Below are 17,251 nucleotides of genomic sequence, written 5' to 3'. Positions count from 1 at the left end.
TCGGGGGTGCCTGGGTGGCTCAGTCGTTAAGCATCTGCCTTCGGCTCAGGTCATTATCCCAGGGTCCTGGGATCGAGCCCCGCATCGGGCTCCCTGCTCAGCGGAAAGCCTGCTTCTCCCTCTCCCACTCCCCCTGCTTGTGTTCCTGCTCTCACTCTCTCTCTCTGTCAAATAAATAAATAAAAAATCTTTAAAAAAAAAAAAAGAAAAAAAATGTCAAGGATGCAGAGTGTAGTGAGAATGGAACCCCTCCCAGAATTAAGAGGCTATTTCAGCATGTGAGAGATAGGAAGGCCTACAGGTAGTATGGCTGCTGGATTTCAGTGCTGGAAGTCTCCAATATATAGGAAGCCTCTGCATATGAATGATCACTCAGGAACAAGAGATGCCTCTTCCTTCCCTGTCCCATGTCATCAAGGGATGCCATATGTTGGGATGCGTGGAAAATCCAATGCTGCAGACCTGAGCATACTTTCTGGCCCATATTTAGAAAAATGGACACCAAAAGAAATTGTCTGAGGTTCTTGTGGAGACAGTTCACCGACTGTAGGTCTAAAGACCCCATGAGGCCCAACTGCAGAGACTGAGGCTGAGCAAGATACAGAGCAGGCCCCCACATGCCAGGAATGCCCCACATCCTCTCGATGGCTTCAGTCTATGTGTGTTATTCAGAAATAATGTGAATCTATAAAATTGCCCTCTCTGCCACATATGTGTCTGAATCCAGGTAACCAATGAGCCTCCGAAAGGTCTACGTGCAAATATCAGACGAGCATTTACTGAAATGACACCTTCGTTTTTTGAAGAAAATATACTTGGAAGAAAATGGAGACAAATAATATTTGGCATTTGCTTCTTCCATGCAATTATTCAGGTACACTTACTTTTTGCTTTTTAGTAGAAACAAGAAAGTGCATTATGTTAATAAATTTTTTAAAAAGTGGGAATTACATGAGAGCTTCCAAGTGGCATTGTGAAGTTCTGAGGCCCAGTTCAGGGTCTAAACCCAAGTTGTTCTCCCTCAGTGGCTGATTTCTCTGTACTCCCCTCACCTCAGCAGCTCACGGCTTCGCTTCCCAGCTCTACTCTGATCTGACCAAAGGACACCATCACCTGGATAAATGTACGAGGTTAAATTCAAAAGCACAAAATTGATCTCCTCAGCTATGCCTCACTCCCAAATCTGCTTCCCTCCAGCCTCTACTTCTGAAATCGGTGGTCTAATATCTCCATAATTTCAGGATTATTTTTATTATCCCTTCTTTGCACATATCAGTCCATTATTTTTCTTGTAATAGTTTCATTCTTGCCTATTCCTATTTGAGTGGGCTCACCACACTTAAGAGCCTCTTCCCTGTGACCAGAGCCCCAAGTCCCCTGAAAGAGGACCTTCAACTCAGTACTACTCTCTCCTTCCCTCTGCTCAAAGCTCACTGCTGTGATTTGGTGTCCATCCTGTGACCCTGCACTTAAATTCTGACTCTTCGACTACACGTCTCTACATGGTGTCTTGATTAGACTGGCTGCCTGGGTTTCAAATGTGTATGGTCTCCAGAGAAAGAACCTGTAAAGAAAAAAACAAAGATTAAAGATGCAAAATACGACATAAATAAGTAAACAAGATCCTAGAGGAGATCCGTGAGGCTGGGACCAGGGGCTCCAGGTGTGAGGCCCCCGTTGTACAAAGAAAAACAGCTGAGATAGGGAGGTGGTTCAAGACCTAGCGAAATTTTGAGATCAAGAGGAGGGAATATGAGACCTCTCGTATAATCATTAGTTTGGAATTAAGAAATTAAGATGGGATAGGGAGATAATGAGGAAAGGGAAAGACTTCACTATGTGAAGTCATGAAACAAAGGTTATGATTCTGTGTACCAGTTTAAAAAAAAAAAAAAGATGTCACTGCAGAGAAGTCAGTATGTAATCAGCACATTGTGACATGACTGAAAAGCCTAGGTGATAGATGCCTTAGAAGAGTAGAGAATAGTTCTTGCCATCAGATGGATGATTAGTGTCAGAACTTTTTTTTCTTTTTTGCCTATTTTGATGGGGAAATATTTTATTTTACTATGAAGGACAAATGTCCTTTTCACAGATCTATCATATTTCCAGTAATGTCAAATTTTCTCTTGGAAATTTTGGAGAAGAGCTAGGACTGGGAAGAGATGGCACCCATGTTTGCTGTAAGCCAAACTGAAAGCCTAGATGAAGTTGAACTTCATGATCTTAACTGATTTTACAGAATGAGGATGCCCAACTTCAACAGAAACCTTTAATTTCTCAATATTTTATACAAAGTTAATTTTATCAAATTTTATGTAAGACTATTTTCATTTTCCCTTCTAGGAGAGAAAAAAGTTTGGCCCCCTTGGTTGGAATATCTGCTATGAATTTAATGACAGTGACAGGGAATGTGCTTTACTAAACCTCAACCTTTATTGTCAAGAAGGAAAGATTCCCTGGGATGCGTTGATTTACATTACTGGTCAGTATGCCCACATGGCCAGGCCATGGCCCATATAAAGATGGCATCCTTTCCCCAGTGTCTGATAGTGGTGATGATGATTCTGGTAGTCCCTTTGTAAAGATAAGACCATGATAAGAATATCATGAGAATATTTACACATAGAAAATGGGCATATGTTTTCCCAAATAATAATAGCAGACCCTTATATCTCTCTTGATACATGCCAAGTACTGTGTTCAGCACTTCCCAAGAATTAGCAGATTTAATCCTCACAACAACCCTATGAGGTGAGGACTGTTATATACCTATTTTATACATGAGGAAACTGAGGCACACAGTTTGTAAGTGGTGGAGCCAAGATTGAAATCCAGTCAGTCTACCCTCGAGAGTATGCTCTTAAATTCAAAAGAATCTGAACATTGCTTGACTAGTAGAGACCTGTTGATTCAGGTATACTTGTGAAAAAGGAAAAAATATTTCAGGAATTACAATTTTTAGCAAATACTAATTGTGGCCACATGGGACCTTGTGCCAAAAAATTAGGTCCAACGTGGAATATGTAGGCCCGAATAATGAAGAAATGATTTGCACTGGGAAGTGGGGGGAAGAAGAGCACTCTGAAAAGGGGCAGAATGGGAATGGGTGGTTTTTACTGGTGAGTAAGGGAAATGGGGAAGAACAGAGAGGAATCAGGTGACCTAGAGCCTTGAAAGGCAAATAAACCTTGGAAATGGAGGGCAGTGAAACAACAGTGAAAATGAATGAGGACCATCCTCAGAGTGGACCAAAAGGGGTGGTCTTGGAATCTAGGGGGCTACTTTATACTCTGGCCTCCAGCACTCCACTACTCCAGTGGGGCCAACACTGCTTAATAAAATGGTGATGGACAATTGACCTTATATTGATGATCAGCTTACTTTCAACAAAGGTATCAAGGCGGCTCAATGGAGGAAGGATAATTTTTTCAACAAATGATGCTGGGACTGTTAGATATCCAACTGCAAAAGAATGAATTTGGATCCTTATCTCATATAATACACAAAAATTAATTCCAAATGAGTCCTATAAGAGCTAAATGTAATAGCTAAAACTATAAAGCTCTTAGAAGAAAGCATAGAAGTAAATCTTTGTGACTTTGGGCTAGGCAATGACTTATTAGATATGATGCAAAAAACACAAGCAATAAAGAAAAAATAATAATGGACATCATCAACATTTAAAACTTTTATACTTCAATAAACACCATCAAGAAAGTGAAAGGACAAGCCACAGACTGAAGGAAAATATCTGCAAATCATATGTCTGATAAGGCACTTGTATACAAAGTATATAAAGAACCCTTACAACTTAACAGTGAAAAGAAAAATAAACCAATTTAAAAATGGACAAAAGATTTGAACAGACATTTCACCAAAGAAGACATATAAATGCCCAATAAGCACATGAAAAGATGCTCCATCATTAAGGAAATGAAAATTAAAGCCACAATGAAATACCACTTTATACCGGCTAGGATGACTATAATTAAAAAATGAAACAACAAAAAAAGAGTAACAAAGTGTTGGTGAGGATATGGAGAAAGTGGAACCCTCATACATTGCTGGTGGCAATGTAAAATGGTGCCACTACTTTGGAAGATTTTTTAAATAGACTTACCATATGACCCAGAAATTCCTCTCCTAGGTGTATACCCAGGAAAAAAATGAAAACACATGTCCACACAAAAGCTTTGTACATGTTTATAACAGCATTGCTTCATAGCCAAAAAGTGGAAACAACTTGAACTTCCATCAGCTGGTGAACGGAAAAACAATGTGGCGTATCCACACAATTTACTATGCAGCCATAAAAAGGAATAAAGTATGGATACGTGCTGCAACATAGGTAAACCCCACACACTCTATGCTAAGTAAAAAAGTCAGGCACAGGGGCACCTGGGTGGCTCAGTCAGTCAAGCATCCAAGTCTTGATTTGGGCTCAGGTCCTGATATCAAGGTCCTGGGATTGAGCCCTGAGTTGGGATCCACACTCAGCGGGAAGCCTGCTTAAGATTCTCTCTCCCCCTCCCTTTACCCCTCCCTCTGCTCGCTCTCTCCCTCCCTCCCTCTCTCTCTAAAATAGTCTTTTTTTTTTTTAAGTCAGCTCAAAATACCACATTGTATGATTCCATTTATATGAAAGTTCCAGAAAAACCAAATGTATACAGACAGAAAGTAAATTCCTGGTTGCATGGAGCAGGGGCAAGAATGAGGAGTGACTGAGAAGGGGCACAAGATTTATTTTGGGGGATGATACAAATGTTTTAAAATTAGATTTGTGGTGACGGTTACACACATATTGCAGGTTTACTAAATATTACTGAATTATACATGTAAATTTTATGTGGATTTTATGATTTTTAAATTATAGCTATTAAAGCTGTTTTTATAAAATGGATAGGAGCAAAAAGGCAATGAGTGCTTTATCCATAGGGTGGTATTTTCGGCAGTCATTTATGCATTAATCCAGAAAATACTGCCTAATACTACTACAAGAGATGCTAGAAATACAAAGATGACGTAGACCCTGCCTGCCAAAAACTCATGGCATGGAGGGTGGAGATAATGAATAAACTCTATGTTAGGATAATAACCAAATCAGAAGTGTCTGCACAATGCTGTGGGAACTAGGAAGAAACAACACTACCCCGGGGGGAATCCGGGAGAGCTCTGCTGGGAGCTAAGTGCTGAACAGCTACATTGAGCTAAGTTGGGCTCACTGGGAGAGAAAAGGCAGGAGAGCACACTGGGCTGAGAGAATCATGATGTAAAAGCCCAATGGGTTGAGGTGTGGCCTGTCTGTAGAACTTGTGAGCAATTCCGTTGGGCTGGTGCATAGTAGGAAGAGGGGATGTACATGGAGGGGAGCTTTATCTTCAACAAAACTAAAAAAGGTAAGCTGGGGGCACAACCTGAAAGGCCTGTGTGTGTTGTTAATAAATTTTGGTTCTACTTTGTAATCAATGATTGGCAATCATAGTCCTTTAGGCTGTAAAGAGGTACAGTAATTTACAAAGCTATAATAAAAGCAACATGAAGGACTGAACAAGAAGATACAGAAACACCAGTGGGGAAACTAAACAGGAGAGAATAGGGGCACCTGGGTGGCTCAGATGGCTAAGTGTCTGCCTTCAGCTCAGGTCATGATCCTAGAGTCCTGGGATCGAGCCCCATGTTGGGCTCCCAGCTCAGCAGGAAGTCTGCTTCTTCCTCTCCCTCTGCCCCTTGCCCTGCTTGTGCTCTGTCTCTCTCTCTCAAATGAATAAATAAAATCTTTTAAAAAAAATAAACAGGAGAGAATAAACAGAGAAATACTGAGGAGGCTTTAAATATGAGAAGGTATTTGGGGGTGGGGAAGGTCTTAAAATTTTATAGTGTAAGGTATAGCAATACATAATTCCAGGAGACAGATCTAAGCTCAAAGTAGGCAAGGACAAAGCCAAACCTAAGGCCTGTCCAGTTTGTATTGGGCCATCCCTCAGCCAGCCTCTGGGGCTAGAAGAGGAAGAGAAGGGGGAAGCCACCACACTGGAATCTGCAACGAGACCCTTGGGGACTGTGATGTCAGGGCCAGGACAGGTGGTGGGCATGTATGGTGGACACTTCCTCCCCAGGTCCCTCTTCTGGGAAAACCAAACCCAGAAGACTCCTTCCTAAAATTGAGCCCAAAAGTGAGTCGTCTACTCTGAGTCAAAATTATTTACTCAGTTTGATCCAAGAAAAGGGTAAAACTCAATCTGGATGGAGAAGCACAAAGTCTGATGATTTGTAAGGAAAATATTTCTGTGCTGCTTCTCAAAATGCAGATATTGTCCTTTGTGACTTAAAAAAGTATTTTAGGGCAACTCTTTCCTCTCACCACCTACCAACTATAGAAGTCTTAGTTTTCCTGGCCATCCTCCTTTTCCAGACACCATCATGCAGTTGGAGAAACTTGAGCTTACATTCCCATCCAGCCCCAAAGATCCAAGAGGAGCCTCAATTTAGGCCCAGACCTGATGGACCCACTACAAAGATGTAACCGAACTTTGTGTTCCAAGACTTCCTAGAAGGTGACAGAAGAATATACCCAGGAAAATACAACAGCATCTCTTTCTTCCCTCTTAGAATTGCTAATACGGAGATTTAGCTACTTGACCACCAGCTGTAATACCTACTCTACCTCCTCTCCCCTCCCCCTGAGTGGTTGATCCAACACGACAGACCAAAAATGCTTCAACAGGAGAGGGAAAATAAGTGTCCCTATGAGGGGTGCAAGTAAAGACATTGCTCCCTTAGAAGAAATAAATTATTGAGATTCCAAAGACTGAAATAACTTTCTTTCACCAACCATCTCAGCTTGAAAGAGAATGAAAAACATTTCTTCCTGACATAATGGAAGATATAGAGATGAGAATGGCTGAACATTCAGAGAATCCAGAAGTTGAGTGTCAGTACCATATGTAAAATCCTTCTGGGAACACTACGTGGTAAATAATGAAATGTAGCAATGGATCTGGAGTTTTCCCAAGGAATTATATCAGCAATGATATTATTCCAAAGAAGAATAGATATCATTCCTCTTAGAATTTTGGGATGACTGTGGAGCATGCTGAAAGTAGCTTCTCTGTGAAAAAAGAGATGGGGTACTAATAAGTTTTAATTCCCCACAACATAATTTCTGTGAGGCAAGTTGTCTCTTTCACCTTGGACCTATCTTTCCTTCCTAACTTAATTTTAATAATTATAAAGTATGCATACAGTTTCAATGTCTTGTAAATGTTTTGGTTCATTTACTGGCCTCAAAAAGAATCAGTGTTGCATAGGAAGTGTATATGTTTTAGAATACTGTGATCAATGATGGAATAAGACCCAAAATCAGTATTTTGCAGCAAAAGAAGAAGAGGAGAAAGAGGAGGAGGAGGAGGGGGAAGAAGAAGAGGAAGAAGGAGGAGGAGGAGGAGAAGGAAGGAAGGAAGGAAGGAAGGAAGGAAGGAAGGAAAAAGAGAAAAAGAAAGGAAGGAAGGAAGGAAAAGAAAGAAAGAAAGAGAAAGAAAGAAAGAAAAAGAAAGGAAAGAAAGAGAAAAAGAAAGAAAAGAGAAAGAAAGAAAGAAAGAAAGAAAGAAAGAAAGAAAGAAAGAAAGAAAGAAAGAAAGAAAGAAAGAAAGAAATAGAGCTCAGTGGCTTTGGTTCTGGTTATTTGGGGAAAGCAAAATAATTAGGGTAGGGTACATATACTAGGTTTTTTCCTGCCTTTTATTCTCTGAAGGAAACTCTGATATGCTCTTTTCACTTTCAGTTCCAAATAAATGTGCATATAAATAAACCTATTGGAATTTGGCTAAGCATATCAATAAAAAATATGTTTAAAAATGCAAACTCCTTTTCAGGTGAAATTACATATGGTGGTAGAGTTACAGATACCTGGGATCAAAGATGCCTTCGTACGGTCTTAAAAAGGTTCTTTTCTCCTGAAACATTAGAAGAGGATTATAAATATTCGGAATCAGGTGAATGACTTTTCAATATTCCGGAAAGGACCTTTTGCAAAATGTCACTGGCGGCATCTCTCAGTTTTCCATCCAGGAGCTCTCGGTGTCCAGTCATCACAGCCCAGTCCCCATGCCCGCCCGCCCCAGCCCCACGCTTGACCACCTCCAAAAGTGGCTTGGCAGTTAAAGCACGAAAATATCTTTTGTGCAGTAGCCACTTTGAATTATTTGCTCTAAAATGGTTGTATTTGGTCTAAATGTGTTTTCAAAGTTCTATAAATTTGGAGCCCTTTACCAAGGCATGGCTTTCAGCAGCACATCCCTGGATTCCCAGAATCTTGAAAGGTTCTGGAGGAGACACCCTGAAAGAGTAGGAGACTAATCACATGCTCAAGGCCTCAAGAAAAGGGAAAGCGACCAGGCACAGTAATGAAGGCAAGGAGGGTGGGGAAAACAATCCCCTTTTCTGTGGAAGGCACTTGATTATAGCCACCATCTGAACAGGCAGAGAAGGACTAACGGTGGTGGTACAAAGCTAGTCTATTTGAAACATACCTGCCTTCTGTGTTTGCAATAAACAGGCATCTATTTTGCACCTTTGGCTGACAGCCTACAAGAGTTTAAGGACTACATTGAAAATCTGCCTTTGATGGATGACCCAGAAATATTTGGAATGCATGAAAATGCCAACCTAGTTTTCCAGGTATGTGGCCTTTTAGCCTAAAATACATTTTCATATTGTGTATGTAAACTTGAAACATCAATAATCATCTCACTAGTCCCATAAATTATTATATCCTTAAATAACCAAAGTAAATGTTTCACCTCAACTTCAGCATTCGATTCCAATTTAGCCTGTTCCCTCTGGATCCTTCACAGCATCCTAAGATCCGTGCATTTTTCCCTGTCACTGGCCACTCCCCGACCTCCCGGCCTTCTACCCGCTAGTCCACCTTAACTTGGGGATTTGGACGATAATCCAGACAGTCCTTTCTCTTTTGCCCTTTTCCCTCCACACTGAGCAAATCTGTATCATATTACACAAAGGTTTATGGATCCACAGATGAGTAAGTTATAAAAGTACAATAACAAACATCCAAGACAGATAAAACAGTGTTCTTTAAAATTGTGGTCCATCAGGTCACAGTGCCAGACACGAGCAGTAGGTCCAAAGAGCAAACTGGATCATTTCACTCCTCTAAGACCTTCTGATGCCCCACCATTACCTAGGGGTAGTCCAAGTTCATCAGCATGGCACCTGAGGCCCCTCCATTACCCGTGCACTACATACCTTTCCAGTTTATTCATCTGCCATGGTCAGGCATCTGTGGATGAACCGAAGTCATGAACTAAGGTCTGGCCCTTGGGGCCTGGAATACTATAAAGGTTGGAGACTAGGTTTGGCTCACAAGGGTGAAGGGAATCATCTTCCTTTCAACTTAAATTTTGCCCATACAAGTGTTAGAGGGTGAGGTCTACCTAGATATCAATGAATCCATAAGAAACAACAGTGGAACTTCCAGAAAAAAACCCAGGAGGTCAATGCTCTGCCACCTTATGTCATGGTTCTCTGCCATAAAAAATTGCTTTGCTGTTTAGCAAGGAGTTAGAATATTATCTTGTTTTTCATTATTCTGCTTTCAGGAAGAAAAAGAGGTGGCCAAACAAGTGTTAATATTCACTCATATCTGACAGTTTGTTCTGGAGTGGGTGGGGCATGGGGCGGGGTGGGGGGGAGAAGGGAAAGGGGAGTGTAGATATTGTAAGACTTGCTGCATCCTGTGAGAAATACAGCATTGTTGGCAGAGGTAACACTCTTGGCAGTGTGCACCGAGGAGTGTAGTTTTGTGTTTTCCATTGGTTCACAATGACTGAGAATGAGACAGCAGGCATGTAGTGAGCACGGTGGTATGCTTTTCAGTCTAGCCTCCCTTCCTCCATTTTTCTGGTAGAGTATATGCCCTACTCCCAATCTCCTCCTTTTGGGATAACAGCCCCTTCCTCATTCCATGAAATTCTGGTAAGACCTCCCTACCTTCAGAGGTGGGCATGTGACTCAGGCCTGGCCAAAGGCAGTACTCCATCACCTAGCCACTGGAATTGGTCCAAAGAACAGGTACATGGACCAGGTTGGGTGAATGAGAATTCTTCCCTAAGCTTTAGTATATATAGATGCTAGGATTGGGGGAGGGATTTCTCTTTCCTTTGGAATCACTGGCTAGGATACTGCATATCTGGAGCTGTCTGTGGCCTTATCATTGACACTCAACCCATTCCCCCTACCACATAGAAGAAGCTCATCTGCCATAGGAAAGAGAGAAACAACCAAGCATGTACTGGAGAGAAAACATTAGATCCATTCATGCCTGAGACCCATGTGACTTGTGTTCTCTTCTTCCCAGTGTATGAGCCAACAGATTTCTTTGATTAGCTGCTTTAGGTTAGCTAATTCTGCCTGCCATCAATAGAGTCTTTAATTAAAGATATGATTCCTTCCTCACTCCGCAAACTATACCTACTTAGATGCTTATTAGAAACTAGTAAAGAAAATTGGACCTTGACCTGTGCACATCAATTGGAGATACAAGGCAGAGATTGCCTCCCAAGACAATAATGAGCATAAGTCAAAGGCCATCTGTATAAACTATGCACAAACAGATATCTGTTATCTCTTTTCTCATTAGAGGCTGAATAAATGGAAAGAAAAAAACAACAGAGCCTGAGTAAATAGGTAGGAAAAAACATACTAAAGGATAAAGGATAGAAAACACCATCCAGAAGATACAGACTTGCCCTCTGCAAATCACCTGCTGCAAAAACAAAAAAAATAAACAATGTGTTTTGGCATCTGAGGTAGGGTAGAAGACCTAGCCTGGAGAAAGAGAAAGCCAGAATTTGAGAATAGGCTGATACACACACACACACACACACACACACACACACACACACAAAGGATGCCATGAGATGCCTGAGAATGAAATCTTTCAAGGAAACTAAAAATACCACAGCAGAATTAAAAACTACCCTGGAGGCTTACAGACCAGGACTGGTATATAGATTATCACACATGTGATATAAAGGACAAACTTAAACTTTCCAGAATGGAGATTAAAATGTCCAAAAATAGGGGCGCCTGGGTGGCTCAGTCCACTAAGTGTCTGCCTTTGGCTCAGATCATGACCCCAGGGTCCTGGGATTGAGCCCTGCATCAGGCTCCCTGGTCAGCGGCAGCATTATTCACAATAGCTGAACCGTGGAAGCAACCCAAGTGTCCATTGACAGATAATAAGCAAAAAAATGATATATACATACAATGGAGTATCATTCAGCCTTAAGAAGGAAGGAAATTCTTGGGGCGCCTGGGTGGCTCAGTCATTAAGCATCTGCCTTCAGCTCAGGTCATGATCCCAGGGTCCTGGGATTGAGCCCCGCATCAGGCTTCCTGCTCCGCGGGAAGTCTGCTTCTCCCTCTCCCACTCCCCCTGCTTGTGTTCCCTCTCTCGCTCTGTCTCTCTCTGTCAAATAAATAAAATCTTAAAAAAAAAAAAAGGAAGGAAATTCTGTAATATGCTACAACATGGATGAACCTTGAAGACATGATACTAAGTGAAATAAGCCAGTCACATAAAGACAAATACTGTATAATTCTATTTATGTGAGGTATTTAGAGTAGTCAAAAATCCTAGAGACAGAAAGTAGAATGGTAGTTGCCAGGGGCTGGGAAAAGGGAGAAATGAGGAGTTACTGTTTAATGGGTAAGGGGCTTCAGTTTTACAAGATGAAAAGAATTATGGAAATGGATGGTGGTGATGGTTGCACAACATTATTAATGTATTTAATACCATTGAACTGTATACTTAAAGATAGTTAAGACGGTATTTTTATGTTACATGTATTTTACCACAAAAGAATTGGGGGGAAAGAAGTTAATTATTCTTATTATAGAATTATCTCTGATAAATCAGTAACAAAAAGACTAAAAATCGAAAGTGTGCAAAATACATGAGTAATTTATAAAGATGTAATACAGATGACCAATGAACATATTTTTAAAATGCTTAACTCTGAAAAAAATAAAATAAAATGCTTAACTCTGATAACCCTCCAAGTAGAGCAAAAAAAAAAAGAGAGAGAGAGAAACTTTTTACCTATTAAATTTGAAAAGATTTTTAAGCAAAGATATTAATTCTTGCAAAGATAAAAATAGGTCCTCTGATACACTATTGTTGGGAGTATAAACTGATACAGTGTTTTTAGAAATCAATATAATAATACCCATTTTAAAAATATTCTTTTGGAAATATATCATTTAAAGAATTTCAAATATAGTGGGTGAAATTCATATACAGATATTCTATTCACCAAGTTCTATAAAATCTAAAAACTAGCAATGTCCAAAACATATCTAGTAGTAATATAATAGATAAACAACTATATTAACTATGGCTCTTCATACCACCAAGTATCACACAGTCACTTAAAGCATGATTCAGGAAGATTTGTCAGTGATAGGAGAAAAATGTTCATGAAATTGAAAAAGAATGAATACTATATAAATTGTATGGGCTCAGTTTTTTTAATTAGATGCACATATACAGAGAAAATGTCCAAGTGGGGGGTAAACTAAAGTTATAAATATTTCTGAAAAGCAGGATCACGAATATTTAGTTTTTCTTTATACTTTTCTGTAGTTTCTAAATTTTCTATAATAAGCCATAACACTTTTCTAGTTGAAAAAAATGTTATTTAAATAAAAGTATGTTTCAAAACAGCATTCTCATTATTTCTTCTTCATTTTTATAAACTGTCTTTTAAATGATTAGCTAAAAAATTTTTATTCATTTTTTATTAGGGTCAAATATATATAACATAAAATTTACCCTTTTAACCATTTTTAAGTATACAGTTCAGTGGCATTAAGTACATTCACATTATTGTTCAACCAAAAATGTTTAAATATAACACTGACCACTGTGTACAATTGACCCTTGAACAGCACAGGTTTGAACTGTGTGGCCCATTTATACACGGATTTTTTTTCTTTTTTTTTAAGATTTATTTATTTATCTGAAAGAAAGAGAGAGAGTAAAGGAGCACACAGAGAGAAAGGGAGAAACAGGCTCCCCACTGAGCAGTGAGCCCGATGCAGGACTCAATTCCAGGACCCTGAAATCATGACCTGAGCCGAAGGCAGACGCTTACCCGACTAAGCCACCCAGGCGCCCCTATGAGTTTCTTACTAACATTTTCTTTTCTTTAGCTTACTTAAGAATACAGTATATAATACATACACAAAATGTGTGCTAATCAACTGTTTATGTTATTGGTAAGCCTTCCAGTCAACAGTAGGCTATTAGTGGTTACATTTTTGAAGAATCAAGTCATACATGGATTGTTGACTGTGTAACCAGGAAGGGCAATGCGCTTTAACCCCCGCATTGTTCAAGGGTCACCTGTACTGTGCATTTCCAGTGAGCACATTTTACCAATTCTATCTTCAACACAAAAGTTTTCCCTTTTTGACAATTGCCATTTCTATAAGTAAATTGTACTGTAAATTATTGTCTGAGAATTCGAGCCTTCACTGTTCTGTCTCTTCCCAACATTACAGTACAAAGAGACCAACACTTTAATCAACACCATACTTGAAGTTCAGCCAAGGTCGTCATCTGGTGGAGAGGGAAAAAGCAATGATGAAATTGTCCAAGAACTTGTTGCTTCAGTCCGGACCAGAGTTCCAGGTAATAAATAATCCCTGGCTTCTGTACATCATAGGACTTTCAGGAATAAACTCAGAAAGCTGAGTGATGAGCAGGTATCCAAATATGCTTTATTACATACACTTTTCTTTATGTAGAGAGCACTTCTGACTCGGAGCTCTCCATGGAAGCCTTGAGCACCTCAACAACCCAACTGCCAGAAGCATTAGGTGCAAGTTGGTTTCTAGCCCCATGAAACTTTAACTAGACTTTTTCCTGAGCTTCCCTGTGCCTCTAGACCTGTGCTGCCCAAGACAGTAGCCACTAGCCCCAAGTGGCTACTTAAATATAAATAAGTAAAATTTAAAATTCATTTCCTCAGTTGCACTAGCCATATTTTGAGTGCTACTGTATCGGACAACACAGGTCGAAGACATTTCCATTATTGTAGAATGTGCCATTAGACAGCCCTGCTCTAGAATCCATGTCATTTTTGTTCTAGATTCAAGAGAAATGGCTAAATTATTATCACCTTGTTTTCTGGTGAGTTAAGGAATCTTCCCAAATGATCAGAGATCTACTCTCACACTTTTCTTAGAGTGACTGTAGATTTACATTTCTTAGTCTAATGTAAAAGTAAACTGTGTTTCTCTCTCTACTCACAACATTTTGACACCAAATGTGTGGGCTTTTCCCTTACATTAAGCAATTCTCCAACTCTCTGGACACCAACTGGGTATCCTACAATCCAATTATGACACTAAGCAGAGTTAGCGTGGACCCCACAGGTTAAGGGCTCAATCCCATAAGACTGCCCTCCACTTTAGATGATAATCTCAAGTCCCAAGTTGTGACCTATACTTCTGACTAACCCGCAATAATTTGGGGGTTCCTACAACCCCCTTCTTAGGTTTAAAATTTGCTAGAATGGCTCACAGAACTCAGGGAAACACATTTACCAGTTTATAATAAAAGATATAATAAAGGGTACAGATAAACAACCACATGAAGAGGTACATGGGGCAAGGTCTAGAAGAGTCTCAAGAGGAGGAGCTTCTGTCCCCATGGAGTCAGGGTACACCACCCTCCTAGTGCACAGAAGCTCTCCAAACCCCTTCAGTTAGGGTTTTTATGGCAGCTTCATTATTAGGCATAATTGACTAAATCATTAGCCATTAGTCATTAATTCAATCTCCAGCTCCTCTCCCTTCCCAAGAGGTCAGAGGGGGAAGCTGAAAGTTCCAACAGTCTAATCCCATGGTTGGTTCCCCTGACAAAGAGCCCCCCACCCTTAGAGGCTTTCCAAAGCCATCTCATTAACAAAGACCCAGGCTTATGTTATGAATAACAAAAGACGCTCCTTTCACCTTTAACACTCAGAAGCTATTGTAGGAGCCAGGGTCAAAGCCAAATATAAAAAATGATGCAACCTATCACTCTTATTACTTAGGAAATTACAAGGGTCTGGGGGGCTCCAGCCAGGAGGAACCAGGGACAAAGACCAAAATATTTATTTCTTATTATATCACCATACAACAGACAGAGTCTTGCCAATCCTCCTAAGACCCCCAGAAGAAAAGGCCTGTGTGACCTCAGAAGCCAGTCGTCTCCTCCCAAAACAGGCCCTCAAAAGAGGCCTTCTGAGTAGAGGGTTCTGTTGATGGTGAAGCAAACTGTGTCAGTTAGTTTAGGAAGCGATTTTTAACAAATATGAGATGGAGGGCTGGGTGGAAAAGGGATACATAGGCAGGTGGCTGGCTGGAAGACTGTGTACTTGGTTCACAGAGTTCCACTGACACCTAGGAGATTTTTCTCTCTGAGCTTAATACAGCGTATACTTTCAGCGTGAAATAAGCAATGCCATCTGCTAAGGCAAAGGGGACAGGGATGTGACTGGTTCAGTAAGAGACCTGAGGGTTTGGAATAGCCCCTCAGGGGCTGATAGGGGACCCGGGACGTATGAGCACAGCACCGGGGATGACCCGAGACTAGACTCACCCACACCGCTGTGTGATTTTTCTAGAGCAGTGAAAATGCAAATTCAGAAGGAATTCAGTATATGGACTTCAGAGCCACTCACTAACACTTCACTCAGACATGCAGGCAAAATGCTGGTCCTTCATTTTTGTATCGCTTCTATGAGCCTCCAGTTGCTAGACTGTAGGGAAAAGGAAGAGCAGAACTTTCGATCCAGCCTGAACCATGGGCCTAATAACTGAGTCAGTCCCTTTGAATAATGCTCAGGAACGAGATAAATGCTACACCTGCCTCATCCCTCATTCTCCCCCCACCCACCCCCTCGTCTCTGAAATGCAGTGCACGTGTGCAGGGAAGAGGGCGGCTTACATGCCTGCATGGCAGAGAAAATTCAGGGTCGCTGGCACCTCTGGTCCCAGGGATGGCCCTCACCTGCCAGGTAACCGCTTGTCCTGATGGCCTTTTGCCACTGAGGTCTGTGCGGGGCCTGACTCCCATTCAGCCCCGGCCCAGGTGCAGAAGTCATCGGCTTTGTAAGAGTTAAGCTAAGTGCATGACAATAGCAGTGTTAGGAGGACAGCCATCCATGATGATCAATCTGAGGAATCAGCTGTGTGTGTTTCAGAAACACTAGAAATGGAGAGTGCATCGGAGAGCCTTTTCATCAGGGATCCTCAAGGACGCCTTAACTCCTTGACTACCGTGCTCGGACAAGAAGTGGACCGCTTTAACAAGCTACTGAAGTTAATACACGTATGAGCGCTCACTGCCCGCATTGCTGATGGGCAGCAAAGCTTTGTAGAGAAGCGTAGCCTCGGAAGAATCGTCCGGTTCCCACCACTTCAGCATTTCCGTTTGGATATGCTAACAACTCTTCCAACACAACTTGGCTAAAATGGAATTGACCCCCATCCAACGAGTCTGTTCCCCTTCTCTAATAAGGCCTCCATCAGTCTGTGACGTTACAGATCCCAGTGTCCTCGTTATCCTAACTTACACCCCTGGAATGAGCATTGACTCTAGACATTTGATCAAGGACCGAAGCACTGAATTAAGAGAGATTCAGTGCATGTTCCTGATGTCTGGTTTGCATATAATAACACAGTCTTTATGACGACTATAAAAACCAGAGTTTCTCCAAGTTGGGCCACAAAATGCTCGCGTTAGAATCTGCCATGTGGCATGTTCAAAATGTAGATTCCCTGATCCCACTCCAGACCTACTGAGTTAGAATTCCTTGAGAAATTCCTGGGATTATGAATTTTAAATAAACTCCCCCAGATGATTTCACTGCCACTAAAATTTGAGGACAACTATTGGGAAACTTTGCCTGTGTTCCGGAACACTTTCTGGATGGCCTTGAATTTGTAATGATGGCTAAAGGCCTCCCTGGTTTCTCTGTGCAAAACTTTGATAAGGGAAACACAAAAACTTTTAGAGACCAAATACTGAATATTACCCGGAAAGATTTTGCTGCCCAGCAAGGACCAAATACCTAGCACAAAGTCAAGGCTCGGTGGTAAGATTGGGGAGGACAACTGGTGTAAATCTTTTAAAGCCAAAGACTGTCTCCTATTAGAAAAGCAGTCTCCCGATGTT

At 41.0% G+C, this 17,251-nt stretch overlaps 1 protein-coding gene across 1 annotated transcript in view; it reads left to right on the top strand.

Annotated features, from left to right (window-relative positions):
* DNAH6 (dynein axonemal heavy chain 6) overlaps positions 1-17,251 on the top strand; it is a 213,437-nt gene that overhangs the window by 184,104 nt on the left and 12,082 nt on the right. Inside the window, exons 67-72 of the mRNA XM_032410573.1 lie at positions 728-874; positions 2,347-2,485; positions 7,875-7,994; positions 8,558-8,679; positions 13,588-13,717; positions 16,278-16,405. Coding sequence (XP_032266464.1) covers positions 728-874; positions 2,347-2,485; positions 7,875-7,994; positions 8,558-8,679; positions 13,588-13,717; positions 16,278-16,405 — 786 coding nt within the window. The remainder of the gene's footprint in view (positions 1-727; positions 875-2,346; positions 2,486-7,874; positions 7,995-8,557; positions 8,680-13,587; positions 13,718-16,277; positions 16,406-17,251) is intronic.

This window comes from Phoca vitulina, unplaced genomic scaffold (genome assembly GCF_004348235.1).
Source record: "Phoca vitulina isolate PV1807 unplaced genomic scaffold, GSC_HSeal_1.0 scaffold12, whole genome shotgun sequence".
Classification (NCBI taxonomy): Eukaryota; Metazoa; Chordata; class Mammalia; order Carnivora; family Phocidae; genus Phoca; species Phoca vitulina.
This window is presented reverse-complemented; position numbering and strand designations above follow the sequence as displayed.